Source organism: Ranitomeya imitator, chromosome 1 (genome assembly GCF_032444005.1).
Source record: "Ranitomeya imitator isolate aRanImi1 chromosome 1, aRanImi1.pri, whole genome shotgun sequence".
Lineage (NCBI taxonomy): Eukaryota > Metazoa > Chordata > Amphibia > Anura > Dendrobatidae > Ranitomeya > Ranitomeya imitator.
The window spans coordinates 46917639-46937036 of record NC_091282.1 but is presented as its reverse complement, the minus strand read 5'-3'; the positions used below and the strand labels follow the sequence as shown (position 1 = coordinate 46937036).

Genomic DNA, 19398 nt, shown 5'->3' with positions numbered 1-19398 from the left:
CATTCCTGCGGGGAGCACGGTCAGCGGCGGAGAAAAAAAAAAAGGCCCAGAATGTTTGTTTTCTTTTTTTGCAAGTTTGTACAAAATTCAGCCATTTGCGACTCCTTGGTTGTCATTCTATATGTTATGGACCGCGCTGATCTTTGAGGATGAGCTATACCTCATTTCTAGCAGTGGGGAGTATTTACCAGCTCGGTATTGTTCACACGCTGCGCATTTGATGCAGATTTTTGAAGTTTTTCTGTAACAGAATCCACAGGTGTTGGCTGTTGATTTTGTTGCAGATTTCACCTTTTCTGTTTCAGGGTATGTGCCCACGCTGTGGATTTTCCTGCGGATTTGGAAAATCCGCAGTGCAAAACAACTGCGGTTTTCACTGCGGATTATCTTGCGGTTTCTTCTGCGGATTCTTCTGCGGTTTATCACCAGCACTTTCCTATTGGTGCTGGTTGTAAACTGCTGCGGAATCCGCACAAACAATTGACATGCTGCGGAAAATAATCCGCAGCGTTTTCGCGCGGCTTTTTCCGCAGCATGTGCACAGCGTTTTTTTTTTCCCATAGGTTTACATGGTACTGTAAACTTTGGGAAAACTGCTGCGGATCCGCAGCGGTCGAATCCGCTGCGGATCTGCAGCGTGTGCACACAGCCTCAAAGTATCGAGTATTGATATGTTGTTGTTTTTTTGTTTTGTTTTTTCTCTCCAGTGTATGGCGATGTTGGCGTGGTTATTATACGCAGGTGTTTTTTTTTCTTTACCATCTTTGTATAGCGGTATTATTTTAGTAATATATGGCGGTATGTACTGGTACTGCTATAGATATATATGAATATATGGGAAATAAAATATATATAAATTTTTTTTTTTTTTTACATGCATGGTTGTGCAAACACTGTATCGTACTGATATTTATTTGGCAACATACGGTATGTTTCCATTGTCCGGACATCATTCCTTATGGTGCTTATAATTCGATAGTAATGGCCCAGTTTAACGCTGCAGGAGGATATTCGCTTGTGGGATTATTTAACTTTGAAGAGAAGGAATATAAACCAGCTCACCCATGATGCATAAGCGGAGTTTCGGGAGCACGGACCCGCTGTGTCCAGGCGTGTAGAATCCAAGAGAAGAAAATGTCCAGCTTCACCGAATCCGTGAAAAAAAGTTTTCTTTATTCACAAACTTAAACATGGAGGACACAAACTTCAGTACAAACCATATGGGTAAGAATTATGGTTTGTGTCCTCCATGTTTAAGTTTGTGAATAAAGAAAACTTTTTTTCACGGATTCGGTGAAGCTGGACATTTTCTTCCCTGGGATTATTTCACCCCTTCTTGGATTCCCAAATTTTTAGTTTCCTGTAGAGGAAACCTTTTTTTTTTTTTTTCTTACCCGAGAATCCCGATCAGATTGTGTACATGTCCAATCTACTTTTGTTCTGTGATTCCTCAACTTCATCGTGAGTTCTGCTTGCTGTCAGCGAATGAGAACATTCATGTTTACAGTAAGGCATAAGAGCCGGACTGCCGCTGGCCGAAAAAAAACAAAAAAAAAAACAACAAAAAACTCTACACATCTGTTTTCTTAACTTTGCTTTCTTGTTCAAACCAGCTTCTCCCTGCAGAGCGAGAACATGCAGCGAGTTAATTGGGAAACTAGTCGTAGGATTCTACAGGTTGTTACAAGATCATCTACATTTCTGGAAGGACAGTTTTTTTTTATAGTACAGGGATTGTGTAAGAGTAGAAAACAGCTGTTTTCTTTTAAAAAAAAAAAAATAGTGCCACACCAGTTCCCAGGTTGTGTGTGGTACTGCAGCTATAGAGCTGCGATCCCATGGACAGGTGTGGCTTTGACATTGTAATGTTTGTTAGTCCGTATACAAGTCCTTCCCTGACACTTGGGTGCCGATGTAAGGAGCGGGCACAGCAGCTGAGCCCGCACCATCAATGTCAGGTGCCGGCTGTGTTACACAGCTGGATCCTTCCTCCAGCAGCTGTGATAAGAGCTGGATTGGATTGCTGCAGTTTAACCACTTAATTGCCACTATCGCTCTCTCTGTGGTGTGATCCAGATAGTGTGGTGATTTGGGAGATATTTGCATAAAAAAAAAAATAAAGATTTAAACTAATACAAGCTTAATATCGACATAATCGGACTGACTTGGCAAATCGTGGCACCAGGTCAATTTTACCAGAGACTGTAAAAACAAAATAAATAAATAAAAAATTGCAATTGCACCATTTTTTTTAAATTTATTTTTACCATTTCATACACTTGGATTTTTCCAACCCCCCCCCGTTTTTAGTACATTATATGGTAAAGTGAATGGTGTCCTATTTTTTTTTTTTTTAAGCCAGGAAAAAATATAAAAAAGGAGAAAAAAGGAAAGTGTAAAAATTAGCAAGGGATTGTACTGAATCTCGGGGACGTGGTCTGAAATTTCTGGATTTAGCTTAGATTTAGCTCCCAAAGCGTAGTCAAATACAATATTGTCTTTCCTGCAGGAAAACCAAACGCGAACATGAAAATGAGGGTAACGGTGATCAGGCGCAGCGTCAGGAATACATGCCAGATGTGCGAAACATCCAGAACCAATGGGTTTCGCCCATTATCAATAATGACTACGGAGCGTACACTAGCCCGCACTGTTCCTGACAGAGCCCCATATTGGTGGCACAGATAGTGCTGCGTTCTGTGCTTTATTGGTCATAAAAAGTGACTTCTCCCCCAGTGGAGTCTCTGAATGCAGATGTGAACATAGGCTTCGTTAGCTGGATGCCAAAATAATACCAATAAGGCCATGATCGCACGGTCAGTATTCGGTGAGTTTTTTTACCTCAGAATTTGTAAGCCAAACCCAGGAGTGGAACAATCAGAGGAAAAGTATAATAGAAACTCGTCACCACTTCTGTATTTATCACCCACTCCTGGTTTTCTTACAAATACTGAGGTAAAAAACTCACCAAATACTGAAAGTGTGCACATGGCCTAAAGCTGCAACCTGTGCCACAAAATCAACCCACAAACCACGAGGCTAAGGCCGGGATCACACACCGCGAGATACGGCCGAGTCTCGCAGGTTAAAAACAAGCACTGGCACTCCGGAGCGGAGCGTGCGGCCGCATAACAATACATGGAGCCGCACGCTCCGCTCCGGAGTGCCGCTGCCAGAGCTTGTATTTAACCTGCGAGACTCGGCCGTATCTCGCTGTAGTGTGACTCCGGCCTAACAGGAAAAAAGTATCTAAAGTCTTCGGTGATGTTCACATGTTCAGTATCCGCAGCAGAAAAATTTGCAGCAAATCTGCTCCAAATACTGATGTGTTAGCAGGAAAAATGCAGCATAAAATACAGGCATTTTTGTGTTTTCTAGGCTATGTTCACACGTTGTGGTTTTGGCTGAGATTTTATTCCGCAGGCAAAACTTGCTCTCTTGGTAGGAAAGAAGTAAAGCAGGTTTCACTGCGTCCTTTTGCTGCAGTTTTATTGCTGCATTATTGTTGTCTCTTGTCCATGTTCATAAAGTTTAGTTCCCTCCCCCCCCCAAAAAAAAGCAGGATTTGCTGGTACTGTGAAATGTAGCTTGAAATTGCGCATCATGTGAATATAAAAAAAACCCTACATGTTAGGCTATGCGTTTTCTCCACTCAGTGGTAAGGATGACATCTGCAGCAAAATGCTGTAAGAATTTATATCTGCGAGGAAAAAATAATTGTGTGCATGAGACGTCAGGAATCTCATTCACTTACCTGGCATCAGGAAACCCTTCAGGTTTTTTCTGTTTTTTTTTTTTTTGGGGGGGGGGGGCAAATCTGAAAACGCAACAAAACTGCAACATGTGCGCAGACCCTTAGGGTATGTGCAGACGCTGCGGATCCGCAGTGGATTGGAAAACAAAATCCGCAGCTCCCATGCTGTGGAAAAAAAGGTGCGGAAACGTTGCGTTATTTATACCGCAGCATGTCATTTCTTTGTGCGGATTCCGCAGGTGTTTACACCTGCTCCATAATAGGAATCTGCAGGTGTAAAACCGCATGTGAAATCCGCACAAAATCCACAAAGAAAACGCGGTAAATCTGCGGTTTACCTGCGGATTTACAAAAACAGGTGCGGAAAAATCCGCAGAGGTTCCATCGACGTGTGCACATACCCTAAGTATTTGCAGCAGAAATTTCTGTACCAAAAAAACCCAACTCTCAGCAGGAAAATGTTTTTGGTGAACTTTTTTGCTTTTAGTTTTTTCCCCAGTCATTTGAAAATGCTGGAAAAACACTGAAAGAATTGACTTGCTGCAGATTGGAAACTGCTTCAAATCTGCGAGGGAAAAAATAAGCAGCTTTCTGCTGAAAAAAATTCTGTTACAATTTTTAATATCTGCACATAGAAGTGGAAACCTTGAAGCGGTGGAAAGAAGTGAGTGCTCGTTTTTTGGATGGCTGCCACTGTGTAGATGAGCTCTCTCAGTACATGAAGGCACAGAATAAAAGACGTCTGCGGGAAAGTTGCTGCAAGAACTATGGCGAATCCACAAGTGAAGCTGCTTCAAGATAAAGACCACTGGCGTTTTCTTGAACCAGCTTCACCTAGGACAACTCATGGTCAGAAAGATGCCATGTGCACTTAGCCTTACACTGCCCCTTCTTCTTGGCATTGGCAATATGGCTGATTTTGCATGTGTTTTTTTTTTTTCCTTTCTTTCTTGAAGTCGCCTTTTTACCAGTAGAGGCTGCCGGGATAGGTAGGGAGTGCACCTCCAAGAACCAAACATCAGGGCAAAGAAGCAAATTGGTCTAATAACTGTGAGACAATGATAATATTAGCAGACAGATCACTTCTTTCCCCACAGTCCATGCTATAAGCAAATATAAGAACATTTCTCTGATAAGATATTGTATAATATAAATTTTCCTTTTCTTTTTTTTCTGAGCTACTTTCTCATTTCCACTGTATTCTTAACTCATCATTCTCTAAAAACGGATAAAATTTGTCTTTATTAAGGAAGGATGGACTAGAAGCTTACTGAGAGATCAGCTTACATCTGCCTAATAAAGTCTGAGGAGTTGGAAGTGTAGCACTATAGTGCTTATCTCACTAGTGCTGGATTCACATCTACACTGCTCAGTACTGCTGTATAATGACCCCCATTCTGCTGCTTCTGAAGGTGTGCTACATAGAGACAGAAGAGCATGTCCGTGTCTGCTGTGTATACGAGACATCATAACAGCTCTCAAACCACCAGCTCAGAGACAACTAAACAACTAAAGCACTCTCAGTTATTAGCCAGATAACCTTTTCAGAGAGAGGGTGAGTGTAAAATATATGTATTTACAGAAAGTGTAAGTTTTTCGTGCTAATTCTAAAACTCCAAAAGTATGAGTTATTACGTAAGTGAAACCTATTGATTGTAAATGTAAAGTTTCTGCATCTTCACCATATGCTTTTCTGTTTTGATTGTTGTTGGTGAAATATAAAATTCTGGTTTATATTCAGAAGCTGAAAATCTCTGTAAAAACTTGGTACTTTTCACATCTAAGGGTTCGTTAAAGTTGTATCCACCTTAAGCGTCTCTGAGGGTATGTGCACACGTTGCGGATTTCATTGCCGATTTTTCTGCGCGGATTCTGCAGAATCCGCAGGTAAAACGCCCTGCGTTGGACCTGCGAATTTCGCCTACGTTTTTACACCTGCAGATTCCTATTATGGAATAGGTTTAAAACGCTGCAGAATAAAACCTTTGAAAAATGTCTTCAAATATTTCTTGGCCCAGTCTTGATGTTTCCCCTTCTATGTTTTACTCAGAAGTGGTCGGGCTCAGCCTCCTCACTTCGGCCGTATCTCTGAGCGCCTTGTACTTCTGTGTCTTGCTCAGTGGTGGTCGGGCTCGGCCTCCTCACCTCGGCCGTGTCTCTGAGCACTGAACACCTTGTACTTCTGTGTGTCGCTCAGTGGTCGGGCTCAGCCTCCTCAACTCGGCCTTGTCACTGAGCACTGAACTCCATGTACTTCTGTGTCTCGCTCAGTGGTCGGGCTCAGCCTCCTCACCTCGGCCTTGTCACTGAGCACTGAACTCCATGTACTTCTGTGTCTCGCTCACTGGTCGGGCTCAGCCTCCTCAACTCGGCTGTGTCACTGAGCACTGAACTCCATGTACTTCTGTGTCTCGCTCACTGGTCGGGCTCAGCCTCCTCAACTCGGCTGTGTCACTGAGCACTGAACTCCATGTACTTATGTATTTCGCTCAGTGGTCGGGCTCGACCTCCTCACTTCGGCCGTGTCACTGAACACTGAACTCCATGTACTTCTGTGTCTCGCTCACTGGTCGGGCTCAGCCTCCTCAACTCGGCTGTGTCACTGAGCACCTTATACTTGTGTATCTCGCTCAGTGGTCGGGCTCGACCTCCTCACTTCGGCCGTGTCACTGAACACTGAACTCCATGTACTTCTGTGTCTAGCTCCAGTGGTCGGGCTCAGTCTACTCACCTTGGCCGTGTCACTGAACACCTTGTACTTCAGTGTCATAGGCTACGTTCACATTCGCGTTGTTGGGCGCAGCGTCGTCAACGCAAACCGATGCATGCGTCATGCGCCCCAATCTTTAACATGGGGGGCGCATGGACATGTGCCGGTATGCATTGTGTTGTTTTTTTACGACGCATGCATCAATTTGACGCACCAGACAGGGCGCGGACAATGCTACTTGTAGCATTTTTCCCTGCGCCAAATTCATGATCAATACTAGTTTATGTCAACGCATGCGTCAAAAAACACAGCGTTGTGTATATGCGTTGTTGGTTGCGACGACGACGCTGCACCCAACAATGCAAATGTGAACGTAGCCTTACTCAGTGGTGGTCGGGCTCAGCCTCCTCACCTTGGCTGTGTCACTGAACACCTTGTACTTCAGTGTCTTCCTCATTTGTGGTCAGGCTCAGCCTCCTCACCTCGGCCGTGTCTGAGCATTGAACACCTTGTACTTCTGGGTCTTCGGGGAGGTTGCAGTTCTGGAATATGACACAAGAGGATCATAACTTTCTGGTCGCTTTGTAAGGAAATGGAAGTTCTGCCCACATTCCCCTTTGAAGACGTGTGTTGCTGCAATGTATTTAAATGCGTGAAGTGTTTAGTGACGTGCGATTAGTGAAAGTGTTGTGTTCTGGCCAACAGAGGGAGAGCTAGGGTTAATGTTTGGGACTAGCCCGGAGTGGGACGTGCTAAAGTGAAGGGACCGAGGGAGTTTCCTTTCAGGAGTGAGATGGAGCCCAGCGTGCAGCAGAAGCAGACCAATGATCTAACCAGCGCATAGACCCGCAAGACGTGTGTGTCCCTAAAGTGAAAGGAGACCAAGACAATAGATAGCCTGATCTGGGTAGAGTCAAGGTAAATTGATGAGATTGATTCTCTGGAGAAGGGACCTGGGCTCTACAACATATGCCCCTGGCTAGCCAAAGTGTTATGGACCTGGTGGTTAGGAGCACCAGGAACGACCTGATGGTTAAACTCACACAAGACAAGCTCTGGGAAATGGGAACTCTGCTGACCGCAACCCCTAATCCTATCACACAAGTAGAAATAGCCGTGGAGCGTACCTAACATGGCCTAGATGCCTCTTCACCGCCTAAGAGCTAACTAGCTCTAGAAATAGAAAATAAAGCCTACCTTGCCTCAGAGAAATTCCCCAAAGGAAAAGGCAGCCCCCCACATATATTGACTGTGAGTTAAGATGAAAGTCACAAACACAGAAATGAAACAGGATTCAGCAAAGAGAGGCCCGACTTACTAAACAGACTGAGGATAGGAAAGGTATCTTTGCGGTCAGCACAAAAAACTACAAAAAGACCACGCAGAGTGTGCAAAAAGACTCCGCACCGACTCACGGTGCGGAGGTGCCACTCTGCATCCCAGAGCTTCCAGCTAGCAAAACCAAATCATGATAGCAAGCTGGACGAGAAAACAATTAACAAATATTAACTAGCAGGGACTTAGCTTCTGCTGGAGTAGACAGGTCACCAGAAAGATCCAAGAGCGAACTGAACCAGTACAAAAACATTGACAGCTGGCATGGAGTAATGATCTGAGTGGAGTTAAATAGAGCAGCCAGCCAACGAATAAACTCCGTCACCTGTGGAAGGAACCTTTGAAGTAGCAGCACCACTCACAGCTACCAGAGGGAGTCCATGGACAGAACTCGCCGAAGTACCATTCATGACCACAGGAGGGAGTTCCATAACAGAATTCACAACACCAAAGTCACCAACGTCATGCGGCCTGCAATGGCCTAGCACCCCCTAGAAAAAGTCCACACACCCAGCCAGGAGCCCCATTTTCATGTAACATGCCCACGGCTACCACTACACGTCACGTTACAGCTTCACGTCTGATTCTTCTCACATCTTTGGCAGTAAATGTGCGCCTTTTATTCTCAAGACATTTTTTTGCTTCCTGTTCACCATTTGTAACAAAACTTTTGTTGGTTCTGTGATCTTCCCAATATCTGAGCATTTTCGGGAATGCTGTGTCCTCTGTACGACTAGTAGCAGGTTTTTCACTTTTTAGAGTCGGTTAAATCCTCTTTTTGGCCTGTTTTGCCCAAGGAAAACAAGCCGCCTGATAAAGGATGTTGTAATCTTAGGTCTCACCCCCCTCGTCACACATCACCTGATTGACTTCATCCAATCAGCATTCACATTTACACACCCCGGTGGGGGAAAATCTGCCAAAAAATAACCTGGTCAAAATACTCACTAAATATTTGCCCAATAATTCTACAACGTGTATAAACACGTCTCTTGTAATGTGATTTCCCATTCCCCGGACCTGTACCACCCGTGTTAGTTTATTTAAAGATTATTGGAACAAACTTCCTTTTGGGTTATTGGAGAAGGGAGACAAATAGAAAAATCTTGGTCCAATTTTCCCCGTGTGACGCCCAGCAGTGGTTTGCCGTGGGAGTATACGTGATCGTAAAATATTTACTGTATCTCTCACTGCCGGTGTGAATGTTTCATTAGATCCTTGTAACAATGTGTTACCCTCTGGGCTCGTCTGCTCTACTCAATAATTCATCTACTGGAGTTAATAAATCATTTATGTCCTAGTTCATCGCTATGTCAGGGCTTACTAAAGAGCATAGCCCCCTGGAAAGAGAGGAGGAGATCTAGGAGGCCACGTAGCCCGGCATTGGCTGGGGTATTTAGGGCTAGGGACCGCATCTATATCCGAGGTGAAGGAGACCCTTGATTCCATTCTTTCCTTGAGGGACAACCCCATTTAGGGGAAGAACTGTAAAGTTATAGAAGCTGCTGCACAGGATTTGGTGAAGGAAATGTGTATATACTTGCAGGGTGGTAAAAAGTGGATTATCTTTTTTTTTTTTTTTTTTATTTTATTTTGTCCTCCTTGCTCCAACAAGTGTGTCGTTATTCCTTTTTTTTTCTAAATGCTCAATATGGTTACAGAGATATGGGTCTCTTTATCTGGTGCAAATGTTTGGCACAGCGAATATAAAAAAACATAGAGTAGGACTGCCCCATTATGAGAACGCCGTGACGTGGCGGGGTGGCTCAAAGAATTGATCAATTGTTTGCTAAATGTCTCATTTTGAAATACAGTTAGAAATCAATATGTGCATGTGCACTTTATGTATTGCGTTCTGACCATAGGCAGCGCTGACTTCTCCCCTCTTTTGCAAATGTTTATGGTTCTTTACAAAGGAGGCGTGGCTAACAGTAATTATGCAAAGCAGGCTAAAGACACGCCCCTGAGGATCCCGCACAATAAAAAAAGACCGTTATCTCCGGAATTGTGTAGCGGATTTTTAAAACAAAAGCAAACGTCCAAACTCTTGGTTTAAGAGTCAAGGTGTGGCGCTGCCACACCAGGCATCAGTGAACCTGTTCTTTGGGGGTCTGTAAGTTATGGTTTGACTTTTGTATCCCTCACTCCCGTCACATTCTGTATGATGATGTATGAACTCCTTGGTTTACGCAGAACACAAGGACGATCTTGGCCCACTAACCTTTAACAGGAAACATCCTTTACTGTTGGAACTGATACAAGGTGTAACTTAATCCTCTGGTTTACTCAGAGGTGAGACTTAACAATTGCAAGTGGTGGCACAGAGTTTGCAGAGTACATAGATGACCCTGGAAGCACAGAGACCACCAAGCGTGGGAGACCCTCTATGTAGGAGATCTATACTACGGCTAATGCATGGGGGAGTAGAGGAAATAACATACGAGTAAAAAGCAGACATTTGTAAGCTGGTGACATATCTTCCTTAATAAACAAAATATACAAAGTTACTGGTTGTAATGTAGAATATTGCTATAAGGGATCTCTCTGGCTAGTAGGGATCGGGGAGATGAACTTTTGGGGGTTTTTTTTGTCTATGTGGCAAATTGGTCTTTGCTAAGTAAGAGGGATTTCTTTTTTTCTTCTTGAACAATTTTGTTTTGTCACTTATACTCCAATAAACCTTTAAGTGGCCTTTATGTAACTAATTGTCCCACTGACAGATCATCTCAAGGAGGAGAAATAATTGTTGGTTGCATTATATTACAAAACCCCGTCCTCGATAGTGGAAGTCCTGATGTTCACAAACCCAAAAATCGCTGCGCACCTCTTTTCTTAATGTTTGTTTAGCTTAGAGAACAATAACAATTTGAAATATTTATGATACAAAATGGTGACAATTGTTGTTGTTTTTTTTTTTACCTTGTTTTTGTTGTATTCTTGGTGATGTAGTCATAGCCTTATAAATGTGAGTCATTTTGTTTGCTTTCTTGTGTCACATTTTTATAATTTACTATGTAAGTGTATATAGAGAAACTATGCATAATACGACGTAACACTCCCTACTGAAAGCCATCTATGAATAATACGGTTATAATGCCTGCTACACAGACCGATCACAACCTGTAGTATTACATCCTCTATTATACTCCAGAGCTGCACTCACTATTCTGCTGGTGCAGTCACTGTGTACATACATTACATTACTGATCCTGAGTTACCTCCTGTATTATACTGGGTGTCTCTCCCAGTAATATAGTCTGGATTTTAACTCTGGGTGTCTCTCCCAGTAATACAGGCTGGATGTGAGCTCTGGGTGTCTCTTCCAGTAATATAGGCTGGATGTGAGGTCTGTGTGTCTGTCCCAGTAATATAGGCTGGATGTGAGGTCTGTGTGTCTCTCCCAGTATATAGGCTGGATGTGAGCTCTGTGTGTCTTCCAGTAATATAGGCTGGATGTGAGGTCTTTGTGTGTCTTCCAGTAATATAGGTTGGATGTGAGCTCTGTGTGTCTCTCCCAGTAATATAGGCTGGATGTGAGGTCTGTGTGTCTGTCCCAGTAATATAGGCTGGATGTGAGCTCTGTGTGTCTCTCTCAGTAATCTAGGCTGGATGTGAGCTCTGGGTGTCTCTCCCAGTAATATAGGCTGGATGTGAGGTCTGTGTGTCCCTCCTAGTAATATAGGCTGGATGTGAGGACTGTGTGTCTCTCCCAGTTATATAGGAAGGATGTGAGCTCTGTGTGTCTTCAAGTAATATAGGCTGGATGTGAGCTCTGTGTGTCTTCCAGTAATATAGGCTGGATGTGAGGTCTGTGTGTCTCTCCCAGTATATAGGCTGGATGTGAGCTCTGTGTGTCTTCCAGTAATATAGGCTGGATGTGAGGTCTTTGTGTGTCTTCCAGTAATATAGGCTGGATGTGAGCTCTGGGTGTCTCCCCCAGTAATAGTGGCTGGATGTGAGGCCTCTCTGTGTATCCAGTGTTATGCTTTTTTTTTTTTTTTTAATTAATTCCATGTATTATCAGTCGGCACTCATTCAGTGACAAGAGGAATTATCCTTGTGCAGATATGATGCGCACACACACAAACCCATGACAGCCTAGGATTTCTGCATATGAAGTACTTGTTGGGTTGCTGCAGGTGAGCATAGTCTAGATCTTCTATGGGTGGGATGTCTTCTAAGTGTACTCTATAGTTACTGTAAGAACAAAGTCTTCTATCTGTATAAGGGTGTACTATCTGTTCCCTAAATGATGTCAGGGGAGAAAAGGATTGGGCATATTGAATTAAACATGCCCATTCATTTGGTCTCATGTGAGATATGCAGCTGTAATTGTACGGCAGCAGATCCCTTTATTCTGCCGTTGAGAATATACCGTATGTACTATCTACTGAGCTGATCATTTATGGGGAAGATAGCCGTAGTGGCTCCTGGGTCGGCCATTGAAGTTCTATAGCCACATTTAATTGTTAGTACCACCAATCAAAATTGCTAGAATTTGGCATCAGAAATCCAGTATGTATGGTCCTCCTAATACGAGGTCAGCCATGTATTTGAGTCCTTAAATGAGTCATTATATTTCGAACATACGGACCCGAGAGATGATTGTATGACACATCCATTGTTTCCACACCATCTGATGTCTTGCCAGCATTGTATTCCAATAAGTTTCCTTATTTTTTTTATTTTTTTTTTTTCCATTTTACGTGGCGTACACTGAGATTTCAGGTTTGAAACTTGATCCGTGGAGAATTATGATCGCCCTCGATTGTTGCTTAGAATACGATGTAATCTCTTTTGTGAGCAGCGGGTCTTAAATTACGTTTCTTTATGGATGGAAATGTCATTGTGGGTTTGACGGGCCCTTGCCTTCTGAATAGGATTTTTTTTTATTTTAATTATTTTTGTGCTATAGATAATGGCCGTGAAGCTCCTGTATGACGGTCTTTGTGCTCGCACCATTGTGCCGCCTGTAAGGTCTAATTATTTTTTCATTTTGCACTGATTGTGTTTCCTTGATTGCCGCTTTAGAGGACCCCGCATAATTGATTATAAGACTCCAAAGTTTAATATTTAATTTGCTGAATTATTTACCTAAGGCTCCGCTCTATTCATCTTCTGAATAGTCTTTTGGAACAATGGTTGAAGTGGGGTTTTTTTCGTCTATTGCTCCTCCTGAGGTTTTTTTTTTTCCACTTTTGCGAAAGGAGAAAAAAAAAAAGAAAATTTCCTACAAAAGAGCCATTAAAACTTGGTCAAACAAACCCATTTTTCATAATAAAGTTTTTTCTCTGGGATTTTCTATGTTGATTGATGGAATGCATACAACCTGCCAAATCTTAAAATCCAGGATGTAGTACAAAGTTTATAAAGGGGACGCAATTGAGATAAAAAGGGAAATTTTACTATCCACAATTTAGGTCCCATCAATTTGATGGTTTTGCTTTTATCCCTTTTTAGATATCATGGATACAGATTATGACACAACCTTTGAGGAGGATTCGCAGATGCCAAATGACGATGAGGTTCCATACAGTGACGACGAGACGGACGATGAACTGGAAACACCTGAACCAGAGCAAAACCGGATCAACAAGCAAGCGGAGCTCAGCCGAGAGCCAGCCTCGAAAGGTGAATGCCCATCAAATCCCTAAATTTCCCCACACTGGTATCATTAAAGCTTATGTGCATGACTAAACAGAATATTAGCATACTTGTGTAACAGATACAACATGCCACATGATTGTGGTAATTTTCTTGTGCAATGTCATCCTCTGCTCTAAGTGATACCCTCTGTCATTACATGTTGTTTAGAAACTGCATGTTGTTGGTGTAAGGTGGCTGCCGGACACTGTGGATGAGATACGTATCACAGAGGTGCATGTCCTCTGTGATATAAACCTGGAGTAATGCTCTAGTACACATAGTATGAAGAGTGGTTCATCGGCCATGTTAGGGCCAGCTCTAATTGTGAGCAGCTGAAGAGTAAGGGAGAATAGGCTGCTCATTATATCTCCAGCCCTGGGTGTGGTACACATTGTAAAATGGGACTTGTTTATCTGACACATGGTGCTGTGTATGGAGGTGTGCATAACTCCTGGATTGTGTGGCTTTGCAAAAGAACTAAAGCTGGACTCTAAGCCAAGCAGGCTAGCCAGCTGTATTGTATGGACTTGTTACATTGTGTCACTTTGTGTTGGACAAAGGCTCTATTTAATTTTTCTCTGTAATGTAATTTATAAGGACTGAAATTAACGAGCTGGACTTCATAGAAATGGTTCCTTCAATACCTCACATCGCTCCAAAGTGAGTAGTCTTGTCACATTAGGTTGTATCTGGCTTCACCGCTCAAGTCTATCATTACAATTGGCTGCAATACCAGACAAAGCCTATGGACAGGAGTGGCGCTATTTCTGGAATTTTTTTTCTAATCCTGGATAACCCTTAAACAATATGCCCTATGTTTAAGTGGCATGGGAAAGCAAATAGTTATAGGACTTTTAAAGAGGTCTTTTTTTTTTCTTTCTTTTTTCCTGTAGGGTCCCTGGAGCGCCCCCAGACGCAGGGCCGCAGGTTACTCGGTACCAGTCCTCTCTGTCTCAGTTCTAGGGCTGTCACGGTGGCTGGACCCGGTCCGTGGCCCTGCCAAGGGGCGCCCAATAAAAGGGATGATGAAAGTCGGCTAAGGTTTCGTGACGCCACCTGTGGTGTTCGGCCAGGGTGACCGACGCTGCTTGGGGTCCACTGGGGTGATGTGATCGCAGCTAGATGGTATACCTTCCCCAGGGCTTCTCAGTAGTGTAGGTGGTGATGATGTGAGGCGCAGTTAATAACGAGGACACAGGGTTGCAGTCTCTTTACTGAAGACTTCGGGATCCTCAATCCAGAGCACTGTTAACAGGGCTGGCTGAGTCCGGCCGGTCCGAAGGCACATCCAGAGTTCCCTTTGCAGGTGGAAATCAGTGCCTACCACTAGCGCCTGTGTGTTGTAGTTCTTCCCTGCTGAGCATTCGGGATAGTCCTCACAACTTCTGTTCTCATTCTTTCTCTTTCTCTGTCTCTCCGTCCCCCAAGTTTATCTGGATAGGACGCACCTGTTTGACGGGAAGGCTCGGAGCTATTCTGGGACCCTAGAGACGCCCCTCTCCACGCTTGCCCCAAATGTCTGCTTGGGTGATGTATGGTAGACAGGCAACCTATAATTAACTGTCCTGCGGTATTTGAAGTAAGGCATAGAGTCAGTTACTTCCTCGGTGTTCTGGTGACCAGCTACGCGCCTCAGTAGGAAGTTGCCGTTCTCGAGGCACGACTCCTACTGGTTCTCCTTTGTGCTTGATCTCGTTTCTCACTTTCCACAATATCCTTCTCTTCGTGTCCTTTCTTAGGATACCGCCGCAAGGTAGTGCAGGCGCGGTTCCATTGCTTTCTATTCGTTCTGCTAGGCCCCTGTCAGGAACCCACCCCTGACGGGTCCTCCCTCGAGCCCTCCCAGGCTGCGTTCTGTTCTAACTTCCTATCCAACCCCTAGTTTTACCAGTGTGAGGAGTGGCCTAATACATAGTGTCTTTTGCTCCCCCTAGTGGCCGGAGTGTGAAGTATAATGTGTGCTTGTGATACCTGGTCAGTTGAACTCCTTTAGTGCAATCAGACATAACATCACTCCCCTTAGTGGCAGAGCGACATTACTGCAACGACCAGGACTCTGGGGCGCTGCATCCCTTGTTTTGTTTTTTTTTTCCTTTCCCTTCTCGAGGACTTTTTTTCCATTACCATGATGTTTGTTTTTATATAATAATTTAATAATAAAGAACAGGTCAATTTCTTGCTTCAAAATGCCTTTTCAGAGAGGAAATGAATTTATTATTGCTTGTATAGCGCCATCCTATTCTGCAGCGCTTTACAGACATAATCACCACTGTCCCTATAGGGAATGTAATTTGTGAGTCACAATCAGTTTGTGTTTTGGAGTGTGAGAGGAAACTGGAGAACCAGGAGGAAATCCATGCAAATATGAGAACACACAAAGTCCTTGCAGATGTTGTCTTTGATGGGATTTGAACACAGGACCCAGAGCTGCAAAGCAATAATACTAAGAACTGAGCCACTATGCTGCCTGTGGAATAGAACTCTATTGTCACCTATGGGAAGTAAGAATCCCAAAAGTCAATATCAACCCTTTTTAACGAGACCCGCCTAATGACTTAGAATAAAAGCCAAACCAGAATCTCAATTTACAAACTTGTGTTTAGGGGTGTTTGCTCCTCCTCTGTGCAAAGGATGTGATCTGATTTGACTGTCTAAGGTTTAGCATTTCTCCTTGTGGAGAGTGACCTGCTGTGTAAGGAGACTTATAGGTCTTGTTTCATATATAAACTGGCCAAATCTACCCATTTGAGCATGACCAGCCAACAATCGATCATGTATGATGATTTCCTGAATATCACCTGATCGTTTTTTTATCCGAAATGGACAACTCCTTTAAGTAATAAAACCTTTTGTCATCTAGCTCGTTCTGTTAGCATTTACAAGCTGTCGCCATATGAGGAGCTGCTGTTATTTGCCTCTAGTAGGTGACCATGTTTGATTGTACGGTTAGTTATGGGATACATGGGCTTACACATGCTAGTCTTTATCTGTAAACTGCGTGCTGACAGCCGGCTGCTGAATTATTCACGCCAGTGTCTTTATTCTATCAGATTGTCCTGCTCTGTACCTTTAAATAAGACTGCTCCGCGCCTTGCTCAGAGGTTGGACTGGGACTAGGTTGATTTACTTAGTTCTGGGACTAAGTCAAGATATGTGCAGACGTGCATATGGATGAGTAGGGAGGATCTCATGTAAAGGCGTGGATAACTCCATATATTGGGTGTAGGAACCATTTAGTGATTTGCTTTTACGACTGGAGGACCATATACAGGTCCTTCTCAAAAAAATTAGCATATAGTGTTAAATTTCATTATTTACCATAATGTAATGATTACAATTAAACTTTCATATATTATATATTCATTATCCACCAACTGAAATTTGTCAGGTCTTTTATTGTTTTAATACTGATGATTTTGGCATACAACTCCTGATAACCCAAAAAACCTGTCTCAATAAATTAGCATATCAAGAAAAGGTTCTCTAAACGACCTATTACCCTAATCTTCTGAATCAACTAATTAACTCTAAACACATGCAAAAGATACCTGAGGCTTTTATAAACTCCCTGCCTGGTTCATTACTCAAAACCCCCATCATGGGTAAGACTAGCGACCTGACAGATGTCAAGAAGGCCATCATTGACACCCTCAAGCAAGAGGGTAAGACCCAGAAAGAAATTTCTCAACAAATAGGCTGTTCCCAGAGTGCTGTATCAAGGCACCTCAATGGTAAGTCTGTTGGAAGGAAACAATGTGGCAGAAAACGCTGTACAACGAGAAGAGGAGACCGGACCCTGAGGAAGATTGTGGAGAAGGACCGATTCCAGACCTTGGGGAACCTGAGGAAGCAGTGGACTGAGTCTGGTGTGGAAACATCCAGAGCCACCGTGCACAGGCGTGTGCAGGAAATGGGCTACAGGTGCCGCATTCCCCAGGTAAAGCCACTTTTGAACCATAAACAGCGGCAGAGGCGCCTGACCTGGGCTACAGAGAAGCAGCACTGGACTGTTGCTAAGTGGTCCCAAGTACTTTTTTCTGATGAAAGCAAATTTTGCATGTCATTCGGAAATCAAGGTGCCAGAGTCTGGAGGAAGACTGGGGAGAAGGAAATGCCAAAATGCCTGAAGTCCAGTGTCAAGTACCCACAGTCAGTGATGGTGTGGGGTGCCATGTCAGCTGCTGGTGTTGGTCCACTGTGTTTCATCAAGGGCAGGGTCAATGCAGCTAGCTATCAGGAGATTTTGGAGCACTTCATGCTGACCTGGCACCTGCTCACAGTGCCAAAACCACTGGTAAATGGTTTACTGACCATGGTATTGCTGTGCTCAATTGGCCTGCCAACTCTCCTGACCTGAACCCCATAGAGAATCTGTGGGATATTGTGAAGAGAAAGTTGAGAGACGCAAGACCCAACACTCTGGATGAGCTTAAGGCCGCTATTGAAGCATCCTGGGCCTCTATAACATCTCAGCAGTGTCACAGGCTGATTGCCTCCATGCCACGCCGCATTGAAGCAGTCATTTCTGCCAAAGGATTCCCGACCAAGTATTGAGTGCATAACTGAACATTATTATTTGATGGTTTTTTTGTTTGTTATTAAAAAACACTTTTATTTGATTGGATGGGTGAAATATGCTAATTTATTGAGACAGGTTTTTTGGGTTATCAGGAGTTGTATGCCAAAATCATCAGTATTAAAACAATAAAAGACCTGACAAATTTCAGTTGGTGGATAATGAATCTATAATATATGAAAGTTTAATTGTAATCATTACATTATGGTAAATAATTAAATTTAACACTATATGCTAATTTTTTGAGAAGGACCTGTAGTTCCTGCAGGAGAAATGTGAACATAGATGACCCTTGACATATCAAGTGTAGGAGACCCTCTATATAGCAGATCTACACTATGCCTATTGGTAAGGAGTTGGGGGCATCCTGAGTGGAGAATCCTCTTTTGACCCTAATTGTGACAAACTATTAAAATGTCGTCAGCTCGTTCTTCACCCGCTCCTCGCTTTGTGTCATTCTGTGACGGTTTTCAGTAAGGAACGGATGCGGCTTCAACCTGTTCTTGGAACTGGGAACCTAATTGTCCCTGTCCCGGGGGATACTCTTCAAGGTAGAAAGGCCTGAGTCTCTCTTACTGTGCTCCTGTCAAACCCTGATCTGTCCCCTGGCTTCTTTGGAAACCTGAAGCAGTTAAAAGATGCACAGCTAAGTTCTGAAATATCAGAAATACTTTATCTGCAAAGAACTTGCATTAATGGCATTATCCCATTTTTCTGTGACATGTACAGGAATAGAAGATGAGGCTCTCTCCTACGATTACCGCCTTGGGCACACAGTTACTCTGTTCTGTTAGGACTATGACTAGTTTTCAATAGAACAATCCCACCATTTAATGTACATGAGGGCTTCCCAAATCTTCCCCAAAGGTTGATGTCAGGGAGGTAAGGATTGGACAGTTGGATCTCGTGAGCCTACGATCTTCCGTAATTGAAGAAGGCAGCAACTTTCTTCCCCCTTCGTACATAGAACACCTGCAGGCTCTGTTATTCCGAGTGTACGTGTGTGTGTGAGAGGTTGGCAAGGCTCGCTGACTAACAGTTGTGGCCAGTCTAGGTCACCTGGGTTCCTGTGTATTTTTGGTGGACCAGTAGAGGACATCCAGTCAAGTCTTCCACCAAGGTGTACCCCTAATGCAGGCTACATGGGAGTTCTTCAAGTTTTGCAGAAGCCTCACGGGTTGGTCATCTTCTCAGCTCCTGACCTGCGATATCTTACAGATTTATGGGCCAATCTACTATTACATCATGTAGTAAACAACAAAACTTGAGTTATACAAGAACAATGTGGCTTTATTAGCCTTGTAAATCAAGGAAAATCACAATCTAATACTCGGGATTTTCATGTGACATTTGGCACCGAGTGCTGTATTGTCCTCT

General features: G+C 43.4%; 1 protein-coding gene across 1 annotated transcript in view; it reads left to right on the top strand.

Annotated features, from left to right (window-relative positions):
- Positions 1-19398, top strand: part of LOC138661234 (phospholipid-transporting ATPase IC-like) — a 60438-nt gene that overhangs the window by 8652 nt on the left and 32388 nt on the right. Inside the window, exon 2 of the mRNA XM_069746042.1 lies at positions 13260-13430. Coding sequence (XP_069602143.1) covers positions 13265-13430 — 166 coding nt within the window. The 5' untranslated portion in view covers positions 13260-13264. The remainder of the gene's footprint in view (positions 1-13259; positions 13431-19398) is intronic.